Source organism: Heterocephalus glaber, unplaced genomic scaffold (genome assembly GCF_053883595.1).
Source record: "Heterocephalus glaber isolate CG9 unplaced genomic scaffold, H.glaber_assembly_v1.0 deba00001532, whole genome shotgun sequence".
NCBI classification, from domain to species: Eukaryota; Metazoa; Chordata; class Mammalia; order Rodentia; family Bathyergidae; genus Heterocephalus; species Heterocephalus glaber.
The window spans coordinates 24,724,833-24,750,399 of NW_028258330.1; the positions used below are offsets into that span (position 1 = coordinate 24,724,833).

At 42.4% G+C, this 25,567-nt stretch overlaps 2 protein-coding genes across 14 annotated transcripts in view; one reads left to right on the forward strand and one right to left on the reverse strand.

Annotated features, from left to right (window-relative positions):
* Positions 1-81: 81 nt before the first annotated feature.
* Cbfa2t2 (CBFA2/RUNX1 partner transcriptional co-repressor 2) overlaps positions 82-25,567 on the forward strand; it is a 134,954-nt gene continuing 109,468 nt past the window's right edge. For 2 of the 13 annotated variants that reach the window (XM_021246782.2, XM_021246786.2), the window contains exon 1: positions 202-393. In XM_021246782.2, the coding sequence (XP_021102441.1) occupies positions 360-393 (34 nt within the window). In that variant the 5' untranslated portion in view covers positions 202-359. The other 11 variants (XM_004867939.4, XM_021246785.2, XM_087188875.1 and 8 more) reach the window with 10 other exon arrangements.
* LOC106007969 (large ribosomal subunit protein P1-like) overlaps positions 9,009-25,567 on the reverse strand; it is a 51,447-nt gene continuing 34,888 nt past the window's right edge. Inside the window, exon 2 of the mRNA XM_087188574.1 lies at positions 9,009-9,358. Coding sequence (XP_087044700.1) covers positions 9,009-9,358 — 350 coding nt within the window. The remainder of the gene's footprint in view (positions 9,359-25,567) is intronic.

The following is a 25,567-nucleotide window of genomic DNA, read 5'->3' on the forward strand; positions in this document are numbered from 1 at the left end:
GAAGGGGGCGGGTCTGAGAAGCACAGTGTGCCGGGATAGGGCGATAGGTTCGCGCGGAAGGGGCGGGTCAGGTCAGGGGGCGGGGCTTATCGGGAGCTGCTCTTGGAGCTGGGATTCCGCGAGCGTTCGTCTGGCGAGCGAGAGCACGCGGCGGGGGCGTGTCCCACAGGTGGGGCGGGGCGAATGGGGGGGCGGTGCGGTGTGCGGCCTAACGGTGGTGGCGAAGGTGGCAGAGGCGGAGGGGGAGGAGGAGGCGTAGGAGGTGGTGGTGGCGGCGGAGACGCTGGTGTTGGCTAGCGGTACGCCTGCAATTCCCGGGAGGAACCCGGGCCGTGGGCCGAGGCGGGAGACTCTCTGCGATGGTGGGCGTCCCTGGAGCGGCCGCCTTCCAGCGTAAGCGGGGCCGGAAGGCGGGCGGCTGAGGGGGGCGTGTGAGGGGCCTGCAGTTCCATAGCGTACCTCGAGGCTCCTGTGAGGGCTCCCCGCCCCGCCACGACGCGAGGCCGGGCTGGGGAAACTGAGGCCCGCAGCAGGGCGGCAGATCCAAGGTCACGCGGTGGTCCGGGCCTTTGCGGGCCCAGGAGGCCACCCTGCTGCTTCCAATGGCGCCAGAGAGCTCGGGGCTCACGGTGTGGGGAAGCTGTGGGGACCGCGGCCTGGGAGTCCAGGCCGGGCGCGTGTCCACTGACGCGCCACGGACAAGTATTGTTTTGTTCTCGAGCTGGGACCACAAGTCTGGCTCGGAGAAACACTTAATACAGGAGCCCGCATTGGAGGGACGTGTGGTCGGTGTTGGGGAGGCGCGGGTGGCGCCTCGAGGGGCCTGAGAAGAGCGGCTCGGGGTGCTTGGGTTCGCGTCTCTCGGCTCCCCCACCTGATATCTGTGATCTTGGCTCTTCCCGAGTCTCTGTTACTGCGTCTGAAGAATGGGAATGTGAAGAGTTCCCTGCAGTCCTCTGGAGTTGCTGGGGTTACCGAGATCCGCACGAAGCTTGTTACTGAACCTGGCACGTACACAGGCGTGCAAACTGTCATTGTGATCGCAGTTTAGTTTCCTCCTTTGTGAGCCTTACTCGGAAAAGTACGAAATTGGGCTTAGGATTTTATTTTTCGTCGATTAATCCTACTCTAGGCGCCAATTGTTATTTTTACCTCCACTTCGACATTCCAGTATCTATCTTACGGTCCACCTAGAACTGTGAGATCCTTGGGAGGAGGGGTGACATCGCTTAATAAGAACAATAAAATTTTAATTGTTTTTCATTACAATAACAATAATAGCCAGCTTGTTTCTTTTTTTTAAATCACCAGATATTTTGCACTCTATTCATTTAATATGCATTAAGCCATCTCTTAGTAAAAACTACCGCTCTAGGCCCTGGGAATATAGCAGCAAACAAGCTAAGCTAGGCTCTGAGTTTTGAGTTTAGGTGGAAGAGGGAAGAAACTTAATAAGGAAACCAATAAATTTGTTTTGCATGTTTCTTATTTAAGCCTAGCAAAGTGTAAATACAAGTTAGGTATTTGAGAATGCCCATTTTACAGAAGATGAAACTGAGGACCATTAGGAACTCTGCTCTAAGAGAGATGTTCTTCAACATTTAAGGGAGGCTTTACACAGCCTTTCCTCTTTGTTTGGTACCCATTAAATGTTGAATTGAAGAAATACAAAGCAGATTCATCCAGTTAAAGCCTTTTCTCAGTTTGGCAGTTACTGCAGTCTTACAGTTTGATTCATTCCTATTGGAATTTATAACTAAAGAGAAGTAGTCAGGTGACCTTTTAGGTCTGGCAAAAGTGTACTCTTGGTAAAGTGAAAGGACATTTTATTTAAATTTAACCCCCTCCCCCCCATACTGGTGATTGAATCCAGGGTCTTTGCACTGAACTACATCCTCAGACTTTTGAAACCTGTTTCCCTGAGTTGCCAGGGCCATTGATCCTCCTGCCTCAGCCTTCCTCAGTGCTAAAATTCCAGATATGCACCACCATGTCCACCTGAATTTAAATTTTTCAGTTTAAAATACGCCCAAAAGTACAGCTACTTTTGCTTGTTATGTAACTAAGTTGTTTTTGTTTTTAGTTTTCCTAAGGGAATTCTATCTTAAAATTCTAAAACTGTGTCATTACTATAATCTTTCTTTTAATTTGGAGGAGTATAATAAATTGCATCCAAATGCAGTGGTATCTGAGCATTGGTGGTGCACCCCTGTAATCCCAGCACTCTGGGAATATGAGGCGGGAGGATCATAAATTTAAGTTCAGGGCCGGGATTTAACTCAGTGGTTTCACCGCCTGCTGAGCAAGTGCAAGGAACAGCGTTTGATCCCTGTAACCAAAAATAAATAAATGAATTTAAGTTCAACCTGGGCTATTTAATACCAAGATCCTGCCCTTTTTTTTGACAGTATGGGGAATTGAACTCAGGACCTTGCACTTTCTAGGCAGGTGGGGCGCTACTGAGCTACATCTCTGCCCCAAGATCCTGTCTTTTTTTTTTTTTTTTTGGTACCACGGCTCGAACTTGGGACCTTGGGCTTGTGAAGCAGGCAGCAGGCGGGGGTACCCCTGAGCTAAATCCCCAGCCAAGATCCTTTTTTAAAAAAGAGGTTCAGAACATAGCCTTGGATTTAATCCTCGGTACTCCTCTCCCTACCACACACAAAATGAAGTGGTACTGAAAAGATTTTTTTTTGGTAAGGGGGATGGATGAGAAAATTTTTTTTTCTTTTTTTTTTTTTTCTTGGTACCAGAGATCAAACTCAGGTCCTTGAGCTTTCGGGGCAGGCGGTGGAACCACTGAGCTAAATCCCCGGCCCTGAGAAGATTTTTTTTAACGAAGGCTGATATGCTACATTTAGGTTTAACACTGAGCATCTGCTGTGCACTGTAGATGCTTACCTAGTGTCTCTCTCCTTTCTTTTGGTTTTTTGAGACAAGTCTTGCTATATAGTTCAGTCTGACCTTGATAAACTATGTAGCTCAGGCTGGCCTTGAATTTATATCGATCCTCCTGCCTCAGCCTCCAGTCTGCTGGACTTTTAGGCATGCACTACCATGCCCAGCTTCTCTCTTTTTTTAACCTATAGTCTTGATTTGCAAGTGTTTTTAACTGTAGTGCTGGGGAGAGAGACCTAGGAAGGAGCTCAAACCTTGAATTGGAGTCCCTGGGGATGCAATCTAGAGCAGTGGCCTCAAGTATTCATTCCATCAGGAAATACAGTTTAGTATACACACACATTATAGGAATATTTGTTCAGCTGTACATTGTATTGCATTTTATAACTTGGGCAAAAATAGCCATTTTACAGAAGGATGAGCTAAAAATAAGTAGAAGTAGAGGTTCCAGTGTGGCCTTCTCACATCCTAGTATATGAATAGTAACTATTCCTCTTGGGGTAGAAATTACTGATTTTGTAGTGGGAACTTCCCCTCAATACATCAGGTCTGTTACTCTGAAAAAAAAAGTCTAGTTTATTCACAAGCAAAATGTGATGGTTTAGATTGAAATTTTAAATTTTGTGTGTGTGTGGTATTGGGGATTGAACACAGGACCGTGCACTTGCGAGGCAGGTTTAGTGCTATTAAGCTAAATCCCCAGCTTGAAATTCTGAAGTTTTTTTTCAATTTATTTTTTTGGTACTGGGGCTCGAACTCAGGACCTTGTACTTGCAAGGCAGGCAACAGAACCACTGAACTAAATCCGCAGCCCGCTTTTCTAAACTTTTGAAATTTACTTAAGGAGTTGTGCATACGTTGAAATCTGGTGGCCATTCCTTACAAGCTTTGATACTGGGCACATTACTTAACCTTTATTTTCCTCATCTGTAAAATTGAGATGATGAGAGTTTGTACTTCATTTGCAGTTTCATTCCATTGACAACTCTAAGTTATTATGAAGTGCATATTGTTTATGTAAAGTACTTAAATAGTGCTTGACACACTGTTTTGGATGCTGTAATGGTTGAGGATACTGAGATAACTTAGAATCTTTTAGTGTATAGGGGCCTCTGTACAGGTAAACTGGTAATGATAAAGTGCTTTAAGTGCTGTAAATAAATTTAGAGGAAGCATAATTTGTACTTCTTTGAGGGTCCAAGTAAGGACTAGGTAAAGAGGTGACATTCAGACCAGGCCTTAAAGAAGGAAAGGGGCTTTTTTCAGGAAGAGGAGGGGTGAAATTTACTGGCTGAGAGTACAGTGTGGAAATTTTGGAGGGTGTGGAGTGCTTGGCAAGAGCAGTTCTTCAGATTTAGATTTACAGGGAGCCTGAATGAAGCTTGTATACCTTGTTAATAGAGTAACAGTGAATTCAGGCTGGAATTGTGCCTGGCAAGGGCCAGATGGCAAGGAAGCCTGTTTCAGAACTTTTCACAGCATCACACTTATTTCCTCTCTGTGGTGTTTACCTTACTCTGCCTGTTTAGTTGTGTGAACATAAAAATTTCTTTCTTTCTTTTTTTTTGAGACAGGGTCTTACTATGTAGTTCAGGCTGACTTTGAACTTACTATATAGCCCAAACTGACCTTGAACTTGCAGTCCTCCTGCTTCAGCCTCCTGAGTGCTGGGAATACAGGTGTGTGCCACCACGGCTGGCCTAAACATGTAAATTTCTAAGGGGCTGAAGTTGTAGCTTAGTGGAAGGGCACTTGCCTACCAGGCTGAGAGTCTGGGGTTGGGTTTGTAGCCCCATGAAAGAAAGAAAGAAAGAAGCAAACAAACAAATCAAAACAGCAAAGCAGAAGAGAAGAGAGACTTAACTCCAGGTAAGCACACTAACAATTAGCAATTGGTGGTTCTTACTTATGTCACATTAATGCATTTAGGCCCCACCTCCAACTATTGGATCACAGGGAAAAAAGATTAAAAGCAGTATAATTGGGCTGGGGATTTAGCTCAGTTGCAGTACGCCTGCCTTGCAAGCTCAAGGTCCTGAGTTTGATCCATGGTACAGAAAAAAAGAAAAGCAGTATAATCTGGGACCAGTTATCCTTGAGATAAATGGCTTTATATGCTTCCAGCAGCTCTTGAGTTCATCACTGGGCAAGTAGTGTTCTTGCCACACAATTAGGATAATTAAAATTATAGTCAGAAACCTAGTTTAGTTTAAGGAGGCAGGGATATACATGAGCTAGGTTGTTTGACATAATGAAAAAGGCAGAACTTGGAGGATTTCAGCTTGAGGCCTGTTTGTACTGGGAAATTATTCAGCCTCTGAGATTTAGTGGTTTGTTTAATCTGTAAATGGCAATAATTCCTACTTGATAGCAATGATAACAATTGAATTTTTATTTTGGACTGGATACCAGGCCATGCATTATACTAGACTTTTTTTTTTTTTGGTACTGGGGATCGAACTCGGGACCTTGCGCTTGTGAGGCAGGCGCTGGAACCACTGAGCTAAATCCCCGGGCCTATATATACTGTCCTTTTATCTTTTAGTTCTCTACTCTTTTTTTTTTTTTTGGTACCGGGGATCGAACTCGGATCCTTCCACGCGGAACCACTGAGCTAAGTCCCCGGCTAGTTCTCTACTCTTTAAGAGATATTATAAGCTCATTTTTACAAATTAGTGAGTAGTCTCAAACAGGTTATACAGCTAATAAATGACCAAGTCCAAGTTAAAGTCAAGATCTTCATTGTGTCAGGGTGGAGATGTAGCTCAGTGGCGCCGCACCTGCCTGGCAAGTGCAAGGTCCTGAGTTCAATTCCTGGTACTGAAAAAAATCTTCATTGTGTATGTGGTATGGGGGTAGGGATGTGGACCCAAGTCCTTGTGCATGCTAGGTAATCATTCTACCTTTTTTTTTTTTTGGTAACGGGGATCGAACTTGGGACCTTGGCGCTTGCGCGGCAGGCAGCAGAATCACTGAGCTAAAACCCCAGCCATTCTACCTTTTTTAAAAATTTAGAGGCAGTCCTTTTTTTTTAATTTTGAGAGAGATTCTTGCTAAGTCTTTAAATTGCCCAGGCTGGGCTTAAATTTGCTATCCTCCTGCCTCAGCCACCCAGAGTGGAATGGAATTATAGGCATGCACCATCATGCCTTGCTTGTTTTTTCCCTTTTTGGGGAAAGATGGTCAGAAATTTTGTTGCCTCATGTCCCCCCCACCAATCTCTACCTATCAGAAGAGTTGAGTGAATGGAGCTGGAGGCGTTGAGAGTAATATTGCTATAGAACTTTATAATTACTTGATCACCTGCTTTCTTCATGTTAGTTTAGAATTGACATTTCAGTGAGTTATATGTAGAGTTGGGTTATAAATTTACCTGTTATGAACAGAGTTATCCTTTGACCTTCTTTGGGTATTTAGAGAGATGAAATTTATGAGTTTGAATCATGTTTTAGACCCTTTGTCTTCATTTTGTGTGTGTGTGTGTGTGTGTGTGTGTGTGTGTGTGCTGGGCATTGTCGCCAGGGTCTTCACATTGAGCTACTTTCCCAGCTCTTTTTTATATTGTTATTTTGAGAGTCTTGCTAAGTTGCCTAGGCTGGCCTTGAATTTATAATCGGTCTGCCTTGGCCTCCCAGAGGGCTTCTGCCCCAATGTTGGGCTTTTTCTTTCTCTTGGATTTTTGAATAAATTTATGGTGGTTTGGAACCAGTTGGCTTTCCCACAGGGGAATAGATCTTAAAAGTAAGTAGAGGCTGGGGATATAGCTCACTGGCAGAGTGCTTGCCTAGCATACATGATGCTCTGGGTTTGATCTCCAGCACTGGGCAAAAAAAAAAAAAAATCAGAGTTTGATGTTAAGCTTGTTCTTGAGTACTAAATCTGTTGAGTAGGGTTCCATCCTGGAACCAAGGTTCGCAATACATGCTAGGCAAGGGCTCTACTACTGTGCTACATATACTCCCAGGGTGTATTTATGGTATTCTGGTTTTTTTTTTGGTACCGGGGCTGGAACTCAGGTGCTTGCGCTTGTGCAGCAGGTGGCGAAACCACTGAGCTAAATTCCTGGCCCTCCCAGGGTGTATTTAAATACAGACTTTGTGATCAATTATTTGAATTTAATGAATATCTTTAGGAAGGATAGTTTAAATGATAGTGTATAATGAATAAATGGAACAGTAGGATCAAGATGAGTTAATTCACTAAATTCCTATCGCTTTCAAAGTAAGGAAGACAGGAGAGAAGTAAGGAAGTAAGGATTCTCTTTTCCAGTTTTATTCTCATTCCTTAGTTTTAAAGAATTATTTTGAACCTCATAGTATGGAAAGTGACAGTTGGATTTTAAGGATTTACTTGAAGTCCCTGAAAGCTTGAAAGCTAATGAGAGACAACCTCTCCCTTACTTATTTATCCATACTTTGGTAAGATTACCAAAGAAGGGGCCTTAATAGTGCTATGCTGATGGTGCACGTGTGCAATATGAGCTAGTGTAGGTATATGTGACGACCATGTTTCTGGGTGTTATAGTTGATTAAGTAGCTTTTTGCCTTTATCTCTGGTCTCTGAAGGCCTTAAGGCTGTGTGAAATTCTAGGGGCTAGTTTTCCATAAAATTAAACATTTTGAAAGAGTCCGTAGCAGATATGTCAACTGAATATGATTTTTAAGTCCAGTTTAATTCTTTTTAAAAATCTTTTTTGTTTGTTTTTTTTGGTACCAGAGATCGAACTCGGGTCCTTGAGCTTGTGTAGCAGGCGACGAAACCACTGAGGTAAATCCCTGGCCCTCTTTTTTGTTTTTTGAAACAGTCTCACTATGTAGCCCAGGCTGGCCTCGAATACTGTTTGTTTGTTTGTTTATCATGCATTTATTTATTGATTTATCTTTTGTGGTACCGGAGTTCGAACTCAGGACCTTGTGCTTGCAAGACAGATATGGTGCCAGTGAGCTAAATCCCTATCATGCATTAATTTTTTTGAGATAGAGTCTTACAGTGTAGTTCAGGCAGGCCTTGAACTCATTGTGTATCACAGGCTGGCCTCAGACTCCTGGCGATTCTCCTGCCTAAGCCTCCCTAGTCCTGGGATTATAGGTGGCACGTGCCATCACACCTGACTACATACTGTTTATATCTACGTACTCTACATACCTAGTTCAGTGTAGTGTCAAAGTTCATTTGCTGTACATTGAAATCAGTGTTAAATGCTCACTATTTTTACTTTCTTGTACTTGGCTCCTTTTTAGCAAATTAGAGATTTTTAGACATATATTCTAGGGAAGCCCAGAGCTCCCTGAAGATATTAAAATTTCTGTTATCTTTCTTTAGTTTTTTTCCTAATGGTTATTCTTATTTACGTATTTTTATTTTTGTGGTGCTGAGAATTGAACTCAGGGCCTAGCACATGGTAGGCAGTTAATTGCTCTACCACTGACCTACATCCCCAGAGCTTTTATTTAGAGAGAGTATCTTGCCAAGCTGCCCAGGTGGACTCAAATTTGTGGTTCTCCTACCTCAGCTCCCTGAATAGCTGGGATTAAAGACATTTACCACTGTGCCTGATTTACCTCTTATTAAAAAGTATCCAAGAGCTGGGTATGATCGTGCACATGCATGCCTGTAATCCCAGCACTTGGGAGGCAGAGGTAGGAGAATCTGTGAATTTGAGGCCATCCTATACTACATAGTGAGACTATTAAAAAAAAAAAAATCCAAGAGCCAAATGTGGTGGCACACATCTGTTATTCCAGTACTTAAGAGGCCAAGGTAGGGGGATAGAGAGAGATGGAGGCCATCATTCTGGGCAATATAGCGAGACCCTATCTCAAAAAAAAAAAGTTAAGTTGGGCTGGGGATTTAGCTCAGTGGTTCCGGCGCCTGCCTTGCAAGCGCAAGGTCCCGAGTTCAATCCCCAGTACAAAAAAAAAAAAAAAAAAAAAAAAGTTAAGTTTAAGAATTAAATCTTTGGGCTGGCGATTTAGCTCAGTGGTTTCACCACCTGCTGTGCAAGCGCAAGGACCTGAGTTTGATCTCTAGTACCAAAAAAAAAATTAAATAAAGAATTAAATCTTTTTTTTAGCTGTTCAGATTTTATTGAACATGTTACAAAATGAGGGTTAAACAAAAAGTCCAAAGCCCATGTCATCATCAGACTCCTCAGATTCTTCTTTCTTTGTTTCTACCTTCTCAGCTGGGGCAGCGGTGGTGGAGAAGGCAGAGCCTCCTGCAGGTGTAGCACCAGCTGCAGCAGCAGGGCCACCAGCCCCTAGATTGCAGATGAGGCTCCTAATGTTGACATTGACCAGGGCCTTTGCAAATAAGCCGGGCCAAAAAGATTTGTGACTGACACCAGCCTCTTTAATGAGGGCATTGATCTTACCCTCCTTAATGGTCACCTCCTCCTTGTGGAGGATAAGGGCAGAGTAGATGCAGGCAGTAGGGAGGGAGATGGAGGCTGTGGTGTGGGCTGGTGGTGCAGTGGTGCCCTGCTAGTCGCCGCCAGATGAAATGAGGGCCTCACCCCAACAAACCCTTCACTCCCTCAGAAGAACCTTGGCGGGCACCTTGGTGGCAGTTGAGGAAAGGAACTAAGATAAGATTTAAAGATGGCTATACTAGAAGTATACTTGTTCAGAGGTGTCATAAATTGGCCTTAGTGATGTACTGGGGGGAGGGATACAACAGAAACCCTCAGCAGCCTTTACCAGTTCATCCCATATGTTTCTTGATCTTAACAGTGAAGCAGATGATGGCAGTGAACATCAAAAGCCCAAGAAATGTTCGTGTTAATTTTGCATGGCTATGAGGAGCTGTCAAATATAGATCATCAGTTATGGAAGATGGTCTGTGCACTGAACCTTTATTTTGCTTTTTAAGATTTATTTTTTATGGGCTGGGGATTTAGCTCAGTGGTTCCACCGCCTGCCCTGCAAGCGCAAGGACCCAAGTTCGATCCCTGGTACTGAAAAAAAGATTTATTTCTTGGGGCCGAGGGTTTAGCTCAGTGGTGTTGTGTCTGCCTGACAAGTGTAAGTTCCAGAGTTCAATTCCCAGTAACCCCTCTCCCCAAATAAGATTTATTTCTTGCCAGGCATAATGGTGCATGTCTGTAATCCCAGTAGTCAGGAGTCAGAGGCAGAAAGATCACCACGAGATCAAGGACAGCCTGGACTACATAGACCTTGGCTCAAAAAAAAAGATTTAATTCTTTCCCTCTATTTTGTATTGGTGTAATTAAATACAGAAATCAAAGTTAGTATCAGACATTGCACAGCTCCCCTGACACACTCTTGACCTTTTCCTCTCTTACAAATGTTTCCCTTATTCCTTTGTTAACTTAGGCAGCTATGCAGAGACCTTGCCTGCTTTTAATTTTTCAAACCCACATGAGAACAGACACATTCAAATAGCACAGATTTATTCATTTTGGCCTCATATCCTGAGAGCTACACTAGTCATACCTGTAGCCTTCTTTAATTCACTTGTTTTAAACTGTAGGTTACTGTCTCTTTACTACTACCTATTGTCCCTCTCTACCTCACCAAATAAAAGATAATATAACTAGTGACATTTTTCACTACTAAAAATGTGGCAGGAATTTGTCTTTTTTTTTTTTTTCTTTTTTCTTTTTTTTAAAGGAGATAGTGAATCAACCCTAGGGCTTCATGCTTGCCGGCAAGTGCTGTACACTGAGTTATACCCCTAGGGAGAATTTTTTTTCTCTCTCCCTTTCCCTTCCTCCCTCCCTCCCTTTCTTCTCCACCCCTACTCCTTTCTTTTGTGGTAATAGGGATTGAACCCAGGCCTTCACATTGAGCTACATTCCTACATCCCTGCCACACCCAGCTCCCAGTCAGATTTCTTGTCTTTGCTTTTGTTTCCATTTAGAGAAGTGGAGCCATCTTTGAGGGGAGAAGGCTGGTAGAAAGCAATTCATCTTTTTTTTTTGATACCAGAGATAGAACTCAAGACCTTACTTACCTCGGCCTAAGACAGGGACTTTCTAATAAGTCACTAAGTTGCCCAGCAGCACATTGGGCTCAAACTTTCCTTCCTTGTGCCTTAGCCTCCAGAATGCTGAGATTACAAGTGTGTACCACCACGCCTGGCTCAGGAAGCAAGTCATTTTTATGGCCTACTTTAAAGGTAGAGGTGATCAAGAGAGGGACATGAGAATGGTGAGGGAGGAGGTCATGGTCTTAGCTTCTTTGGCATTACCCAGCTACTTAGAGCTCCCCTTTAACTTTCTCCTGTGTTGGTCTTGGTATATGCAGTCATCATGTATTAATTATAGGAATATGTTCTGAGAAATGCATCATTAGTTGATTTTGTTATTAAGTGGACATCATAAAGTGTACTTGGACAAACCTAAATGGTATAGCCTACTGCACATTTATGCTGTATGTTATATACTGTTTGTGAGGTTCATTGTTGAGAGAATTGTTTTGTTTTGTTTTGTTTTTTCTTGGTACTGGGGATCGAACTCCGGTCCTTGTGCTTGTGCAGCAGGCGGCAAAACCACTGAGCTAAATCCCTGGTCCAGATTTTTTGTTTTTTTGAGACTGGCCTCAAACTCGAAGTTATCCTCATGCCTCAGCCTCCTGAGTGCTGGGATTACAGGCTTGCACCATCACACCTGGCTATTTTGGTGATTGTTTTTTTGGTCGGGGGAGTGAACTCAGGACCTTGTGCTTGTGAGGCAGGCACAGTGCCACTGAGCTAAATCCCTGGCCCCTGTTTTGGTGATTGTTAAAGTCTAAACATTTATATACAAGTCATTTGTACTTTTTTGGGGGCTGTGCTGGGTATGAACCCAGGGCCTTCACACTGAGCTGTAAACCGCCCCCCACCTCCCTTTTGGCTGTACTTGTGATCGAACCCAGGGTCTTTGCACTAAGCTACATCCCAGCTCTTTTTTTTTTTTTTGGTACCAGGGATCAAACTCAGGACCTTTCGCTTGCAGAGCAGGCAGCGGAACCACTGAGCTAACCCTCGGCCTGTCATAACAATTTTTGCATCATCTAATTTTTGTAGCAATCAAGTGAGATAGGTAGTATCCTTGTCCTTTTTTTCTTGTAAGAAGAGTGGTTCAGAAATTACGTGATTTGCTGGGCATCCCATAGCTAGTACACAGGGGTTTATCTTTTTGGGACTTGGAATTGTGTGAGGAAACTGCCCCAATCCCATTTTTTTTTTTTTTTAAAGACAGAGTCTTGCTGTGTAGCTCAGGCTGGTCTCAGTCTTGGCTGTCTTCCTGCTTCAGCCTCTTGAGTTCCAAGATTACAGATGTGTACTACCCCAGGTACAGCCTCTTTTTTTTTTTTTTTTTTGGTACTGGAGATCGAACTTGGGACCTTGGGCTTTTGAGGCAGCCAGCGGCACCACTGAGCTAAATCCCGGGCCTTCTCTTTTTGATACAGGTGTAAAAGAAGATGTTGGGCTGGGGATTTAGCTCAGTGGTGCTGCTGCCTGCCTCACAGGTGCAAGGTCCAGAGTTAAGTGCTAGTACCACAAAAAAAAAAAGAAGACAATGTTTGTCATCCCAATCGTTCGTCTCATCTCCATTTCAAAAGTAGTGCAATCTTGAACAATTCATTATTTGTGAAATATAGACAACTATTACCTCTCCTATCTTCCTGATGAAGTGAGAATTAGTATAGGGACTGTTAAAAAGCATGGTTTTGGTCCAGGGATTTAGCTCAGTGGTTCTGCCGCCTGCCTTTCAAGCGCAAGGACCCGAGTTCGATGATCCCCGGTACCAAAAAAAAAAAAGCATGTTTTTTTTTTTTGTTTTGTTTTGTTTTGTACCATGGACCGAACTCAGGACCTTTCACTTGTGAGGCAGGCTTGCCCCTCAGCTGAATCCTCACCTGTAAAAAGGTTTTGAACAGTGTTATTGTACAAACTTTGTTTCATAATTTGTAGTGATTTCCATAGTTGTGGGAAAAAATATCCATAGAAATTGAAGAGAAGCAATTTAATATGAAAACTGAGCAGCAATGGCCAGTATTACTACAGTACACTCAGAGATATTGTGCCCCCTTCTTTTCATATTTACTTTGTTTTATACAAGTAATACATAAATATATTTAAAAATTTAAGATGGGGGCCAGGAATGTAGCTCAGCAACACAGCACCTGCCTGACAAGTGCAAGGCCAAGTTCTATTCCCAGTACCCCCCCCAAAAAAAATTTAAGATGGGCATGGTAGTGCATGCCTGTAATCCCAGCACTTGGGAGGCTGAGGCAGGAGGATCACCACAAGTTCAAAGCCACCCTGGACTTATATGGTGAGTTCAAGGCTAGTCTGAACTACATAGCAAGACCCTGCCCCCAAAAAACAAAAAAAGCACTACAGATAAAGTAAAAATTTCCACCCTAGTCCTTTTTTTTTTTTTGGTACTGGGGATCAAACTTGGGTCCTTATGCTTGCACAGCAGGTCCACCCTAGTCTTAAGTGAAGTCAGTCATTCACTGATATCTGCATGATGGAGCTGTGGGGCTGCTAAGAGGGTTAGGATGCAATCCCCATCCTCAGAGAGCTTCCAGTGTGTCTTTCCTTGTGTCTACTTTGCTGCTCTTGTAATGAAATTAGTTTGGTTTTTTTGGTACCAGGGATCAAACTCAGGACCTTGCACTTGTGAGGCAGACAAAGTAGTGCCATTGAGCTAAATCCCTGGCCCTGGAGTGGTATTTTGGATTGAACCCAGTCCCAGCCTTCTTTTGGTGGGGGGGTGTGTGATGAATTTTAAGACAGTCTTGCTAACTCAGTAAGTTGCCCAGGCTGGCTTTGAACTTGTGGATTCTTCTGCCTCAGCCTCCCAGTGTTCTGGGATTATAGGGATGCACCACTATGCCCGGCAGTCCCCCAGTATTTAATAGCACATATTTGGTGTGGGAATGAAAACTGTAATGTACAGTAATCACAGCTTTTTAAAAAATTGTAGCACATTTACATAAATGCAGATTTAGAACTAAGTGTGACAGTATTATCTGGGAAGGTTGGCAAGGATTTATAAATATACCAAGAGTAGTTTATTTACACTTCTATCAAAATTAAGAAATTGGGGTCCTAGTAGGATTTAATTGGTTTGACTGGCTTAGAGGCTGCTCAGGCATTATTTTTGTTGTTGTTGTTAATCAAATACTGTAGGAGGAATTAATTTATTGTGTGAGAGTTTGAGTATGTGTGGAGGAGCACCAACTTGTTTTAAGGAAAAGATCTCTTTGTACATTTATTCATTTGCAAGATCAGTCCTGTTTACATGTGAACTCTTCTCAATTATAGGGAAATTGGGCAGACAGTCCATGCGAGTTAAATATTAGAACGTGGGCCGGGGGTTTGTCTCAGTGGCACCGAGCCTGCCTCTCAAGCGAAAGGTCCTGAATTTGATCCCCAGTACAAAAAAGAAAAATTAGAACGTGACGGACTGATTCCGATCCCACAGAGTAAGGGGGAAATAAGGCTTTAGATTTTTTTTGATACTAGGGATTGAACTCAGGACCTTGTACTTTCAAGGCAGGCACCTCTGAGCTAAATCCCAGCCCTAGATTTTTTTTTTTTTTGGTACCAGGGAGGACCTTGTGCTTGCGAGGCAGGCGGTAGAACCACTGAGCTAAATCCCGGCCCCAGATTTTTTTGTTTTTGTAGTTTGGACTGTACTTGAACTCACTATGTAGCCCAGGCTAGCCTCAAACTCTTGGCTGTCCTCCTGCCTTAGGCTTTTGAGTCCTGGGAACTGAATAGTGATATTTTAGAAAAAAAAACTTGTAGGGGAAAGGTCTGTCTGAAAAGTTGCGTAAATTTTTCCTTATTGAAAAAATGTTCGGGGCAACCCACTTTCTGGTCCCCCTTCTGTCTCTCCTAGACAGAAGATATCTTTCAATAAATTCTTCCTAGGGCCTGGGATTTAGCTCAGTGGTTCCAGTGCCTGCCTCGCAAGCACAAGGTCCTGACTTCGATCCCCAGTACCAAAAAAAAAAAGAAAGAAAGAAATTCTTCCTACTCTTAAAAAAAATGTTCTTGGATCTTGGTAGACAAGTGTAGCTTAGTGAGAAAGGAACCTGGGGTTGATTGCTCGAGTTGTGCCTTTTTTTTTTTTGGTACTGGGAATTGAACTTGGGACCTTGTGCCTGCGAGGCAGACGCTGGAACCACTGAGGTAAATCCCTGGCCCCTCAAGTTGTGTCTTTAGCCAATCCTTGAGTTATAGGACGGGCGATTTAGCTCAGTAGTTTAGCCACCTGCTGTGCAAGCACAAGGACCTGTTTGATCCCCGGTTCCAAACCAAACAAAACAAAAACACCAAAATCAATCTTGAGTTATAAATGAAAATATTTTTTGCTTATGGCCTATAATAGAAGAATGTTTAAAAAGTAAGTACTAGAGGGCCAGGGATTTAGCTCAGTGGTACTGCCGCCTGCCTCACAAGCGCAAGGTCCAGAGTTCGATCCCTGGTACCAAAAAACAAAGTACTAGATATGACAGATTTTTGGAATGTAGTTTTATTTTCTTATTGTTTTATTTCCACTTTACATAAATTTTATTAAGCAAGTAAAATGTACATATATCGTAAATCTACAGCTAAATTAATTTTCACAAAGTGATCATACCTATGTAATTACTATATGAATCAAGATATAAACCTTAACAGTACCCACTTCAGAAGCACACCTCACCTGTCAGTTATTTTTTTCTTTTTTGAAGATTATATAAAGTCCAAAAGCAAGGTCCTAAGTTCAATTCCCAGTACCAAAAAATAAATAAAATCATATACTTTGTATTCTGTATCTGGCTTCTTTTGTTCAGTAGTAATACGATGTGTTCTCATGTAGTTCATTCTCATTGCTGAATGGAATTCCATTTATATACTATAATTAGTCCATTCTGTTGATGGATATTATGATTGTTTTTAGTTTTTACCTATTAGGAATAATACTGCAAGGAACAGTCTCTGTGTTTTTGGGTACACATATCCTTTTTTGTGTGTGTGCTTGGTATTGCACGCAGGTCCTCACACCTGCTAATGTATTTATGGCTCTGTGTGTGTGTGGCACTGTACCACTGAACCATACCCCCAGCATTTAAAAATTTTATTTATTTATTTATTTATTTATTTGAGATAGGGTCTCACTATTAGTTCAGGCTGGCCTTGAACTCACTATGTAGCCCAGGCTGGCCTTGAACTTAAGGTGATCCTCCTGCCTCACCCTCCCAAGTGGTGGATTACAAGCGTGCACCATGAATTTTATTTTATTGTATTTATTTATATATTTTTGGTACCAGAGATCGAACTCGGGACCTTGTACCTGCAAGGCAGGTCGCGGAACCACTGACCTAAATCCCCGGCCCCATAAATTTTATTTTGAGACAAGGTCTTGTTTAGTTACCCAGGCTGGCCTCAAACTTGAGATCCTCTGCCTCAGCCTTCTAAGTAGCTTGTAGAGGCATGTGCCACTGGGTCCACATATGTGTCTTTTTGTTGGGCATATAGCTAGGCATAGAATTAGCTAGTGTGTGCTATTGGTCAGCTTTCAAAAATACTGCTACTGGGGCTGGGGATTTGGGTCAGTGGTTCCGCCGCCTGCTGCGCAATCGGAAGGATCCGAGTTCAATCCCTGGCACCAAAAAAACCAAAACACACCCCCCCCCCCCCCGCCGCAAAAACACTGCTACTATCAAAAAGTTTTCTGTTGGCTTCACACACACGTAATTCCAGCACTGTGGAAGCATGAGGCAGGAAGGTCACAACTTCAAGCCAAGCCTGGACATTTTAGTGATAAATAAATATATATTTAATAATAATTATGTATGTATAGTAATAAATATAAAAGGCTGGGAATATAGATCAGTGCAAAGGCCCTGGCTTCCATCCCAGTACTGCAGAAAAACCCCCAAAACCCAGAACAAAAACAAAAATACCCCAAAAATGTCTTTTAGAACTGGATGTGGTGGCAGTCACCTGTAATCTTAGTTGGTTGGGAGGTTGAGGCAAGGGAATCAAGTTTGAGGCTAGCCTGGGCTGTAGTGAAACGCTGTCTGAACCCTCCTCAAACTGGGCTATAGCTCACTGATAGAGCCACTTCCCTTATAGCCAGGCATTGTGTTGCACACCTGTAATCACAACACTCTGGGAAGTTAAGGCTGGCAGATGATCATAAATTCAAGCTCATCCTAGGTCACTTAGTGACTTAGTAAGACCCTGCTTCAAAAATTAAAAAAAAAAAAAGGCTGGGGATGTGGGGATGTAGCTCAGGGTGAATGTCCTCCCTGGGTTCAGTTCCAGTGCTGCTGTTGCTGTTGCTGCTGCTGCTGCTGATAGTGGTCATGGTAGTAATAGTAGTAAATAAAAAATAAAGGGGAGTAGGCAGAAAGCAATTCAATTTTTTTTTTCCCGGTACTGAGGATTGAACCGAGAGCTCATTGCACTGAGCTCCATCCCCAGCCCCTGCCCTTTTTTTATTTTGAGAAAGCGCTTTGCTAAATCAGTGTATTGCCCAGAATGTGGAACATTTTGTTGTTGTTGTTGTTTTGTGTTTGATACCAGGGATTGAACTCAGGGCCTTGCGCTTGTGATACGAGCCAGGTGGGGCACCACTGAACTAAATCCCTGTCACTATTTTATTGTGTTTTGAGACAGGGTCTCGCTGTATAGTTCAGGCTGGCCTTGAACTCACTATGTAGTCCAGGTAGGCCTTGAATTTATAATAATTCTCCTGCCTCAGCCTCCTGAGTGCTGGGATTATAGGCATGTGCCAACAAGCCTGGCTAGAAAGACCTCTCTGATTAAGGGACATTTGAGCAAAGATCTAAAGAAAATAACCAGGTAGACATCAGAACAGCAAGTAGGCTAGTCTTGCTGGAGCATGGGATAATGGTAGAAGCTCATGAGCTGATGTCAAGGAGTTAAACAGAGAACACAGAGATTTGGCATTAGTCATGGTAAGGGATTTTAGGTTTTCTGAATGAGATGGGAAGCCATTGGAGGGGTTTGAGTGTCTAACCTATGGCCTTGGGCATGCTTGGTAAACACTCCCATTGCTCATTCCCAGCTTTTAATTTTTATTTTGAGGCAAGATTGCCCAGGTTGAACTCGAACTTCAGAGCCTGTAATCTCAGCAACTGGGGAGGCAGGAGGACCCCAAATTTGAACCCTACTTGGGCAATTTAACAAGACCCTTTATCAGCCTAAAACATAGAGAAGGCTGAGGACATAGTTCATTGGTAGAGCACTCCTGGGTTTGCTTTCCCAGTACCACAAAAATAAACAGAAAAAGCAATTCATGGCATTGTTTTTTTTGTTTGTTTGTTTGTTTGTTTTAAATACTGAGGATTAAACCCAGGACCTTTCACACGCTAAACATATGCCATACCACTTAGGAGACAGGGTATTACTATATTGTCAAGGCTGATCTTCAACTCCTGGGCACAAGCCATCCTCCTGCCTCAGCTTTCTGAGTAGCTGGGACTACAGACACATGCCATAGCACCCAGCCCAAGATATTTTTTTAAGTCAATTACTGAATTTATTCATATTCTTTTTTTTTTTTTTTGGTACTGGGGATCGAACTCAGGTCCTTGCAGTTGTGCTGCAGGCGGCGAAACCACTGAGCTAAATCCCCCAGCCCATGAATTTATTTTTATTAGTGCCTATGAATTTTATAATAAGTTAGGTTTCAATGTGATATTTTCGTACATGAATGTATAGCCTCCCAAGTTCTGGAATTATAGATATGCGCCACCACCCCAGCTTATTTCCAGACATTTTTGTATACCTTCATGTTCATGTAAATACACAAATGTATAGTTTTTCGAAAACAATCATGGGCCAGGGATTTAGCTCAGTGGTTCCACTGCCTGCCTTACAAGCGCAAGGTCTCGAATTTGATCCCTGTTACCAAAAATTCACTGTGTTGCCCAAGCCAGCCTGGAACTTGCAGCAATCCTCCTTCCTCAGCTTCCCTAGTGCTAGCTAGCATTACAGGCACAAGTGCACCACCACACCCAGCAGTATGATTGTTTTTTGTTTTTTTGGGTTTTTTTTTTTTTTGGTACCAGGGATCGAACTCAGGTCCTTGTGCTTGCACAGCAGGTGGCGAAACCACTGAGCTAAATCCCTGGCCCTCTTTTTTGTTGTTTTAAGTACCTTGGAAGACATTTTATGAATGGCTGCAACATTTAGTACTGATTTGCTCAGTGTTAGTAATGAGATACTTTTAAAGTGATAACACCTTTCAGAGAACTTTCCATATGCTCAAAAGAAATAAAAAGCAGGTATATGATGGACTGTTTCTTAAGGTTGCCAAGAGCCAAATCTTTTTCTCTCAGAAAGTGCAGGGTCAGGGCCAGGGATTTAGCTCAATGGTTCTGACGCCTGCCTCGAAAGCACAAGGTCCTGAGTTCAATCTCTGGTACCAAAAAAAAAAAAAAGAAAGTGCAGGGTCATCTGTTTTGGAGCATTTGCCTCTGAAGATGTACCTGTTACTTGTGGTTATAGGAGATAATTTTTATCTTTCTGACAGTATAAAAAATAATTATTGGGCCAGGGATTTAGCTCAGTGGTTCCGCCGCCTGCCTCGAAAGTGCAAGGACCCAAGTTCGATCCCCGATACCAAAAAATAATTATTGAACCTGTGAAGTTCTTAGGTTCTTTTCTGTTTGATTACAGAGAAAGAAAAGCTTTAGGTGGATCAAGCTCTGCATAGAAGGCTTAACAATTTTTAGCTTATCTCATTACCATAAATGTTTTGGTCATTGTAAACTAATTCACAGATAGATTTATTACATTTTGTTTGCTTATTTATGTATTTGATGTTTGTTTTAAAGTTTTTTGAGACAGAGTATCGCTATGTAGTTCAGGGTGGCCTTGTACTCACCATGTAACCCAGGCTGGCCTTGAACTCTCAGTGATGCGATCCTCTTGCCTCAGCTTCCCAAGTGCTGGTAGTGCTGGGATTACAGGTGTATGCCACCATACCTGGCCTGGCTCCTCAGCCATTTTTATGTTTTGAGACAAGGTTTTGTGTTTTGTTTTTTGTCTTTCGTTTTTTGAGACAGGGACTCACTGTGTACTTCAGGCTGGCCTTGAACTCACAGTGTAGCCCAGGCTGACCTTGAACTGGGCAACGATCCTCCTGTCTCAGCCTCCCAGAGTTCTAGGAATACAGACATGCCCCCACCTTACCTAGTTTAATATCTAACTTTTAATGATTCACTCAACAAATTCCCCTGCTGTTAATATTTTTCTTAGAAGGAAAAAGAAATTGTATTGTCATGATGTGATCAATTTAACATTTGCATAAGGACTAGGCAGGTAACATTGAAGAGATAAGGAAGTAGACTCTTGGCTGAGATAGTGGAGACCAAACAAGAAATGAATTTGTCTCAGGGTTCTAGATTAATGAAGGTGAATTCAATTAGTAAATATAGACTTCCTTGGTTTTTTTGACCGGGGATTGAATTCAGGACCTTGGCTTGCAAGGCAGGTGCAGTGCCACTGAGCCAAATCCCAGCCCCAATATAGACTTCCTTTAAAATAATTAAGGCATGAAAAATAACTAGATAACTAGATGTAGTGTACACTTTGGTGTGCATCCAGAGCATCTGGAAGCTTGTTAAAAGCAATTTATGAGTTAACTCTCCAGAGATTTAAATTCTGGAAGTCTGGGGTAGGTCCCTTAAATCTGCATTTTCAACAAGCTTTCTAAATGATTCCCTCTTTTTTTTTTTTTTTTTTTTGTACTGGGGATCAAACTTGGGTCCTTGCGCCCAAGCGGCGAAACCACTGAGCTAAATCCCCGGCCTAAATGATTCCCTCTTTATAGGTGGTCTACATTCTACTGTGAGAAGCACCTCCATAGGGTGTCTAAATAAGACAAAAACCATCTAAAACCAGATGGAGGAAGAGTTATGAGGAGGAAAAACTTTTTTTTTTGGTAACAGGGATTGAACTCAGGACCATGCACTTGCGAGGCAGGCGCGGTGCCACTGAGCTAAACCCCTGGCCCAGGAAAATCTTTTGATATAGAATAGTTATGATAAAAGTGATGAATGGAAATGTCTAGTTAATGCTGAGGTATGGAGGAGACTGATGTCTGATTTAATTCAATTACTGTGTGTGGCTCTAATTTTAACCTGAAGAAATATCTTTCATTTGATTTTTTTTTTTTTTGGTACTGGTGATCAAACTCAGGACCTCACGCTTGTGAGGCAGGCAGCAGAACCACTGAGCTAAATCCCCAGCCCCTCATTTGATTTAATTTTACTTCATAACACTGTGTTGTCTTTTGGTAACCAAGCTCCCCCCACCCTGTCAGCTTTCATATCTGTATGTTTGTTATATTCCCAAGACATCCCTGATTTCCCAAATACCACATTACTTTTGTCATGAGCCATCAAAATATCCTAAAAAATGTAACTTTTTTTTTTTCTGAGACAGGATTTTGCTATGTTAGTTCAGGCTGGCCTTGCACTTGGTGCAATCCTCCTGCCTCAGCCTCCTGAATGTTGGGATTACAGGTGCCACTAAGCCTGGCCTAAAAAATATAACTTTTCAACATCTGAACTAGCTCATCAACTGTGGCATGCAGTCATCTATCACCTCATGAATGTTTTATTTGTATAGGAAGTAATCGCTGATTTTAGTTACCAATATTGATGTGTCTTCTTTAATAAGGAGAAATTCCTCTAATGATTAAAGTAGAGATTAAATTAATTTAAGCCCCTACATGGGGAATAAAAAATTACTCAGTGTTAGGAAATAAAGAGGAAAAACAAAGTGCAAGCTCAACAGGATGAGTTTATTTTAGAACAAACTTGAGTGGGATTGCGTCTGGCACTTAGACCAGACCAGCAATTCTTGCACAGGCTATGAGGTCATGAGTGTAAAACGGGTGCTGTGAAAAGAAAAGTTCAAAATGGGGCTTTTGAGGGGGAGAGTTCAGTGAGTAGTTTTTATGGTGACCTGCCAGGGACAAGGCTTGAGAAAGTACAGGAACTGGTGGTTATCTGCCAGGAGCCGGGTTGAAGAATATGGTGGGAGTTATGGGCCGTAGCCATGGTTACTGGGCCTTATTAACTCACATTATATACATCTTTTTTTTTTTTGGTACGGGGGATTGAACTCGGGTCCTTAGCTTTCGAGGCAGGCACATTATATACATCTTTAGCAGATAAAAAAGCATAGCAGAATGGAAGAGGCACAATGTGGTCTCTGGTCAACCTAGGATGGTGGCAGTTGGACTCCTTCATTTAGTTATGAAGTTTCTTGTGGCTTATTTCCCACATTCTGTTTATTTAGCATTATACATTCATTCACATTTATTGGGAATGATACTGCCTTGTTTTTTGTTTTATTTCTTTGCTTTTTTTTTTTTTTGGTACCGGGGATCAAACTCTGGTCCTTGCGCTTGTGCAGCAGGCGGCAAAACCACTGAGCTAAACCCCCAGCCCAGTTTTGTTTTGTTTTGTTTTTGGTACTGGGGGATCAAACTCGGGTCCTTGCACTTTCGCAGCAGGTGCCGAAACCACTGAGCTAAATCCCCAGCCCTATTTCTTTGCTTTTGAGACAGGCATTTTTTTTTTTTTTTGAGACAGGCCTCATTTTAAGTTGTCCAAGTGAGTCTTGAAATTTTTATTTATTTAAAAAATGTTTTTTGAGACTTGAAATTTTGATCTGCCTGCCTCAGTCTCTCCTAGGTGCTGGGATGATAGTCATGCACCGTCATTCTTAATATGAAGCCCTGACTTGGGTCGGGGATTTAGCACAGTGGTTTTGCCGCCTGCTGCACAAGCACAAGGACCTGAGTTTGATCCCTGGTACCAAAAATATAAAAATTTTTAAAAAAATTAAAAATATGAAGCCCTGACTGTAGGGAGCAGTGAACCTGTTTTACTAGTGTTAACACTCTTAAGAGGTGGGTGTCGTGTAGCACACTTGTAGTCTCTGCACTCTAGGAGGCTGAGGCAGGAGGATTACAAGTTGGAGCTCAGCCTGGGTGATGTAATAAGACCCTGCATCAAAAATAATGTACGTTTTTTAAAAGACTAGAGATATAGCTCAATGAAAGAGCCCTGAGTTCAGTTCCAAATACAGCACTGTGAAATAATAACAACAAAAATACCCCCAAAACCAAAAACAGTTGTAAATTAGATAGTTTGGGAAATGGTTAATGAGAACCAAAAAAATTTTTTTTCTTTTAGAGACAGTCTTGCTTTGTAGTCCGGGCTGGGCTTGAACTCTGTTTAGCTAAGGCTGGGCTAAGAGTACGGTGATCCTCCTGCCTCAGCCTTCTGAGTACTGGGACTACAGTTGTGTGCCAACACACCTGACCCATCGAAGTTGGTTTCTTTTCTTCTTTTTTTTTCTCAGTACCGGGGATCGAACTCAGGACCTTGTGCTTGAAAGGCAGTTGCGGTGCCACTGAGCTAAATCCCTGGCCCCCAAGCTCATTTTGAATTTGTGAGCAGAAGTGATCCCTTTGCTTCAGTCTGCTGAGCAATAGGCCACCACACCAGATTAACAGGCATAGTTGTAAGTAGAAATATCATATCTTATAGAAAATTTAACATTTTTTATTTATTTATTTTTTGGTACCGGGGATCGAACTAGGGACCTTGCGCTTGTGAGGCAGGCGCTGGAACCACTGAGCTAAATCCCTGGCCTTTAACATTGTTATTATGGCAACTTCAATTGTTGTATTTGTTTTAGGGGCTGAAAGGCATATTTTATGATATTATAAATGTCATTGGTCTTCATCTGGGTAATGAGATGAAAATGCTGACCTGGGGCTGGAGGAGCTGCAGCTAGCATTGTTCTAACTTAATGTAATAGGTGCACCAAACCAGGTGTTTTACTTTAACTGTAGTTGTACCATCTGTGGGAGCAGGTGGACAGATTCGGTGTCATCAGGAAAACACAGCTGGTGAGACTTAGGAGAAGAGTTAATTGATTGCTTTTCCAGCTCTTCCCAACCACATATACCTAAGAACGGCTTTTACCTTGGCACAAGTGTTGATTCTGGTCAGAGCAGTAACAGCAAAAGTGAAACAAAAAAGGTATACTTTTGGCTAATTTGTGGGCTTTTTAAAAAATTGACTCTGAAAAAATACAGGTTTTGTTGTTTAAATGTAGCTTCAATTTTTTAAAAAGTTACTTAAGGGTATTTTCAACTCATTATATTCTCTGAGAGAGTTCCTTGTAAGGTTATACATAGTAGCCAGGTATGGTGGTGCATGCCTATAATCCCAGCACTTGGGAGGCTGAAGAAGGAGGATTGCTGTGAGTTCAGGGCCAGCCTGAACTAATATCGAGACCCTGTCTCACCCCCTCCCCCCAAAAGTTACATATAGTAACATATATACTGGTAAAGGCTATATATGGTAGAAATATCTATACACCAGCAAACTCTTTTCTCTGGAGACTGGACAGTAAGCAAAGGGCCTTTAATTAGGCAACATAGAACAAAATGAAGGTCATGGCTCCTGTGCACTGAGCAGTAGAACAGAAATATGGACTCAGTAGTTCTAGACTCTTGGAAGATCAAGAGTGTTTGTGATTCTCATCATGAATAGGTTATTTCCTTAGCATCTTTTTCTTTGATAGCATCTTGCTATATAGTCCAGGCTGGCCTTGAACTTACTGTGTAGCTCAAGCTGGCTGGAGCTAGCTTCGATCCTACTGTTTCTTCGTTTTTTGTTCCTTTGTTTTTTGAGATAGGGTCTCACTATGTATCCGAGGCTGGCTTCAAACTCATAATCATTCTGCCTTGGCCTCCAGTTGTGTGCCACTGCACCAGGCATAGAAATTCTTTCAGAAAACAAAAGTGAAATCCTGTGGATCACATCCTATGATGTTTATAGAGAAACAGCAAAGTAGATAAGGTGGCCAATGTGATGTAAGGAGCAACCAGTTGTATAGATGATCTCATTGGGATACAGGAAGAGAGCTAGGAATTTGGCCTATTATACTTTTTTCTTTTTCTATTTCTGGTACTGGAGATTGAACTTGAGACCTTGCACTTGCAAGGCAGGTGGTGGAACCACTGAGCTAAATCCCTAGCCCTTGCTTGCCCTATTATACTTAAGGTTTAACTTTATGCATCTTAGTTCAAGGGGCTTGTGCATTTGAGAAGGGTCCAGTTATGCATGGACAAGCAGAGCATGGTGGCCTATGCCTGTAATCCCAGTGGTCCAGTAGGCTGAGCCAGAAAGCTCAAAAGTTCAAGCCCAGCCTGAGCAATTTAGCAAAACTTTCTCAAAATAAAAAAGGGTTAGGGCTGTAGCTCAGTGCTAAGGCCCTGGGTCAAATCCGCAGAGTGTGTCTGTGTGTGTGGGAGAGAGAGAGAGACAGACAGACAGACAGACATACAAGGGAATTAGCATTTATGAGCGCTTCCCCTCCCACCCCTAAATATGATTGGGGAAAAAAAATTGAATCTCCCCTTTGAAAGGTTTAAAGAATGGTGCCTGCTGAGCAGAGTGGTGCATGACTTAATCCCAGCACTCATAAGGTTGAGGGCAGGCCAGCCTGGACTCCATAAACAAAACAAAACAAAACAAATCCAACCAAACAATGGTGCCTGACAAAGAGAAAACAGAATTGATAAACCTTTAAGGATTGTTTTGCAGAAGCTGGTTGGTTGTATACCTTTACCCTTAAACTGGACAAGAATGGGCAG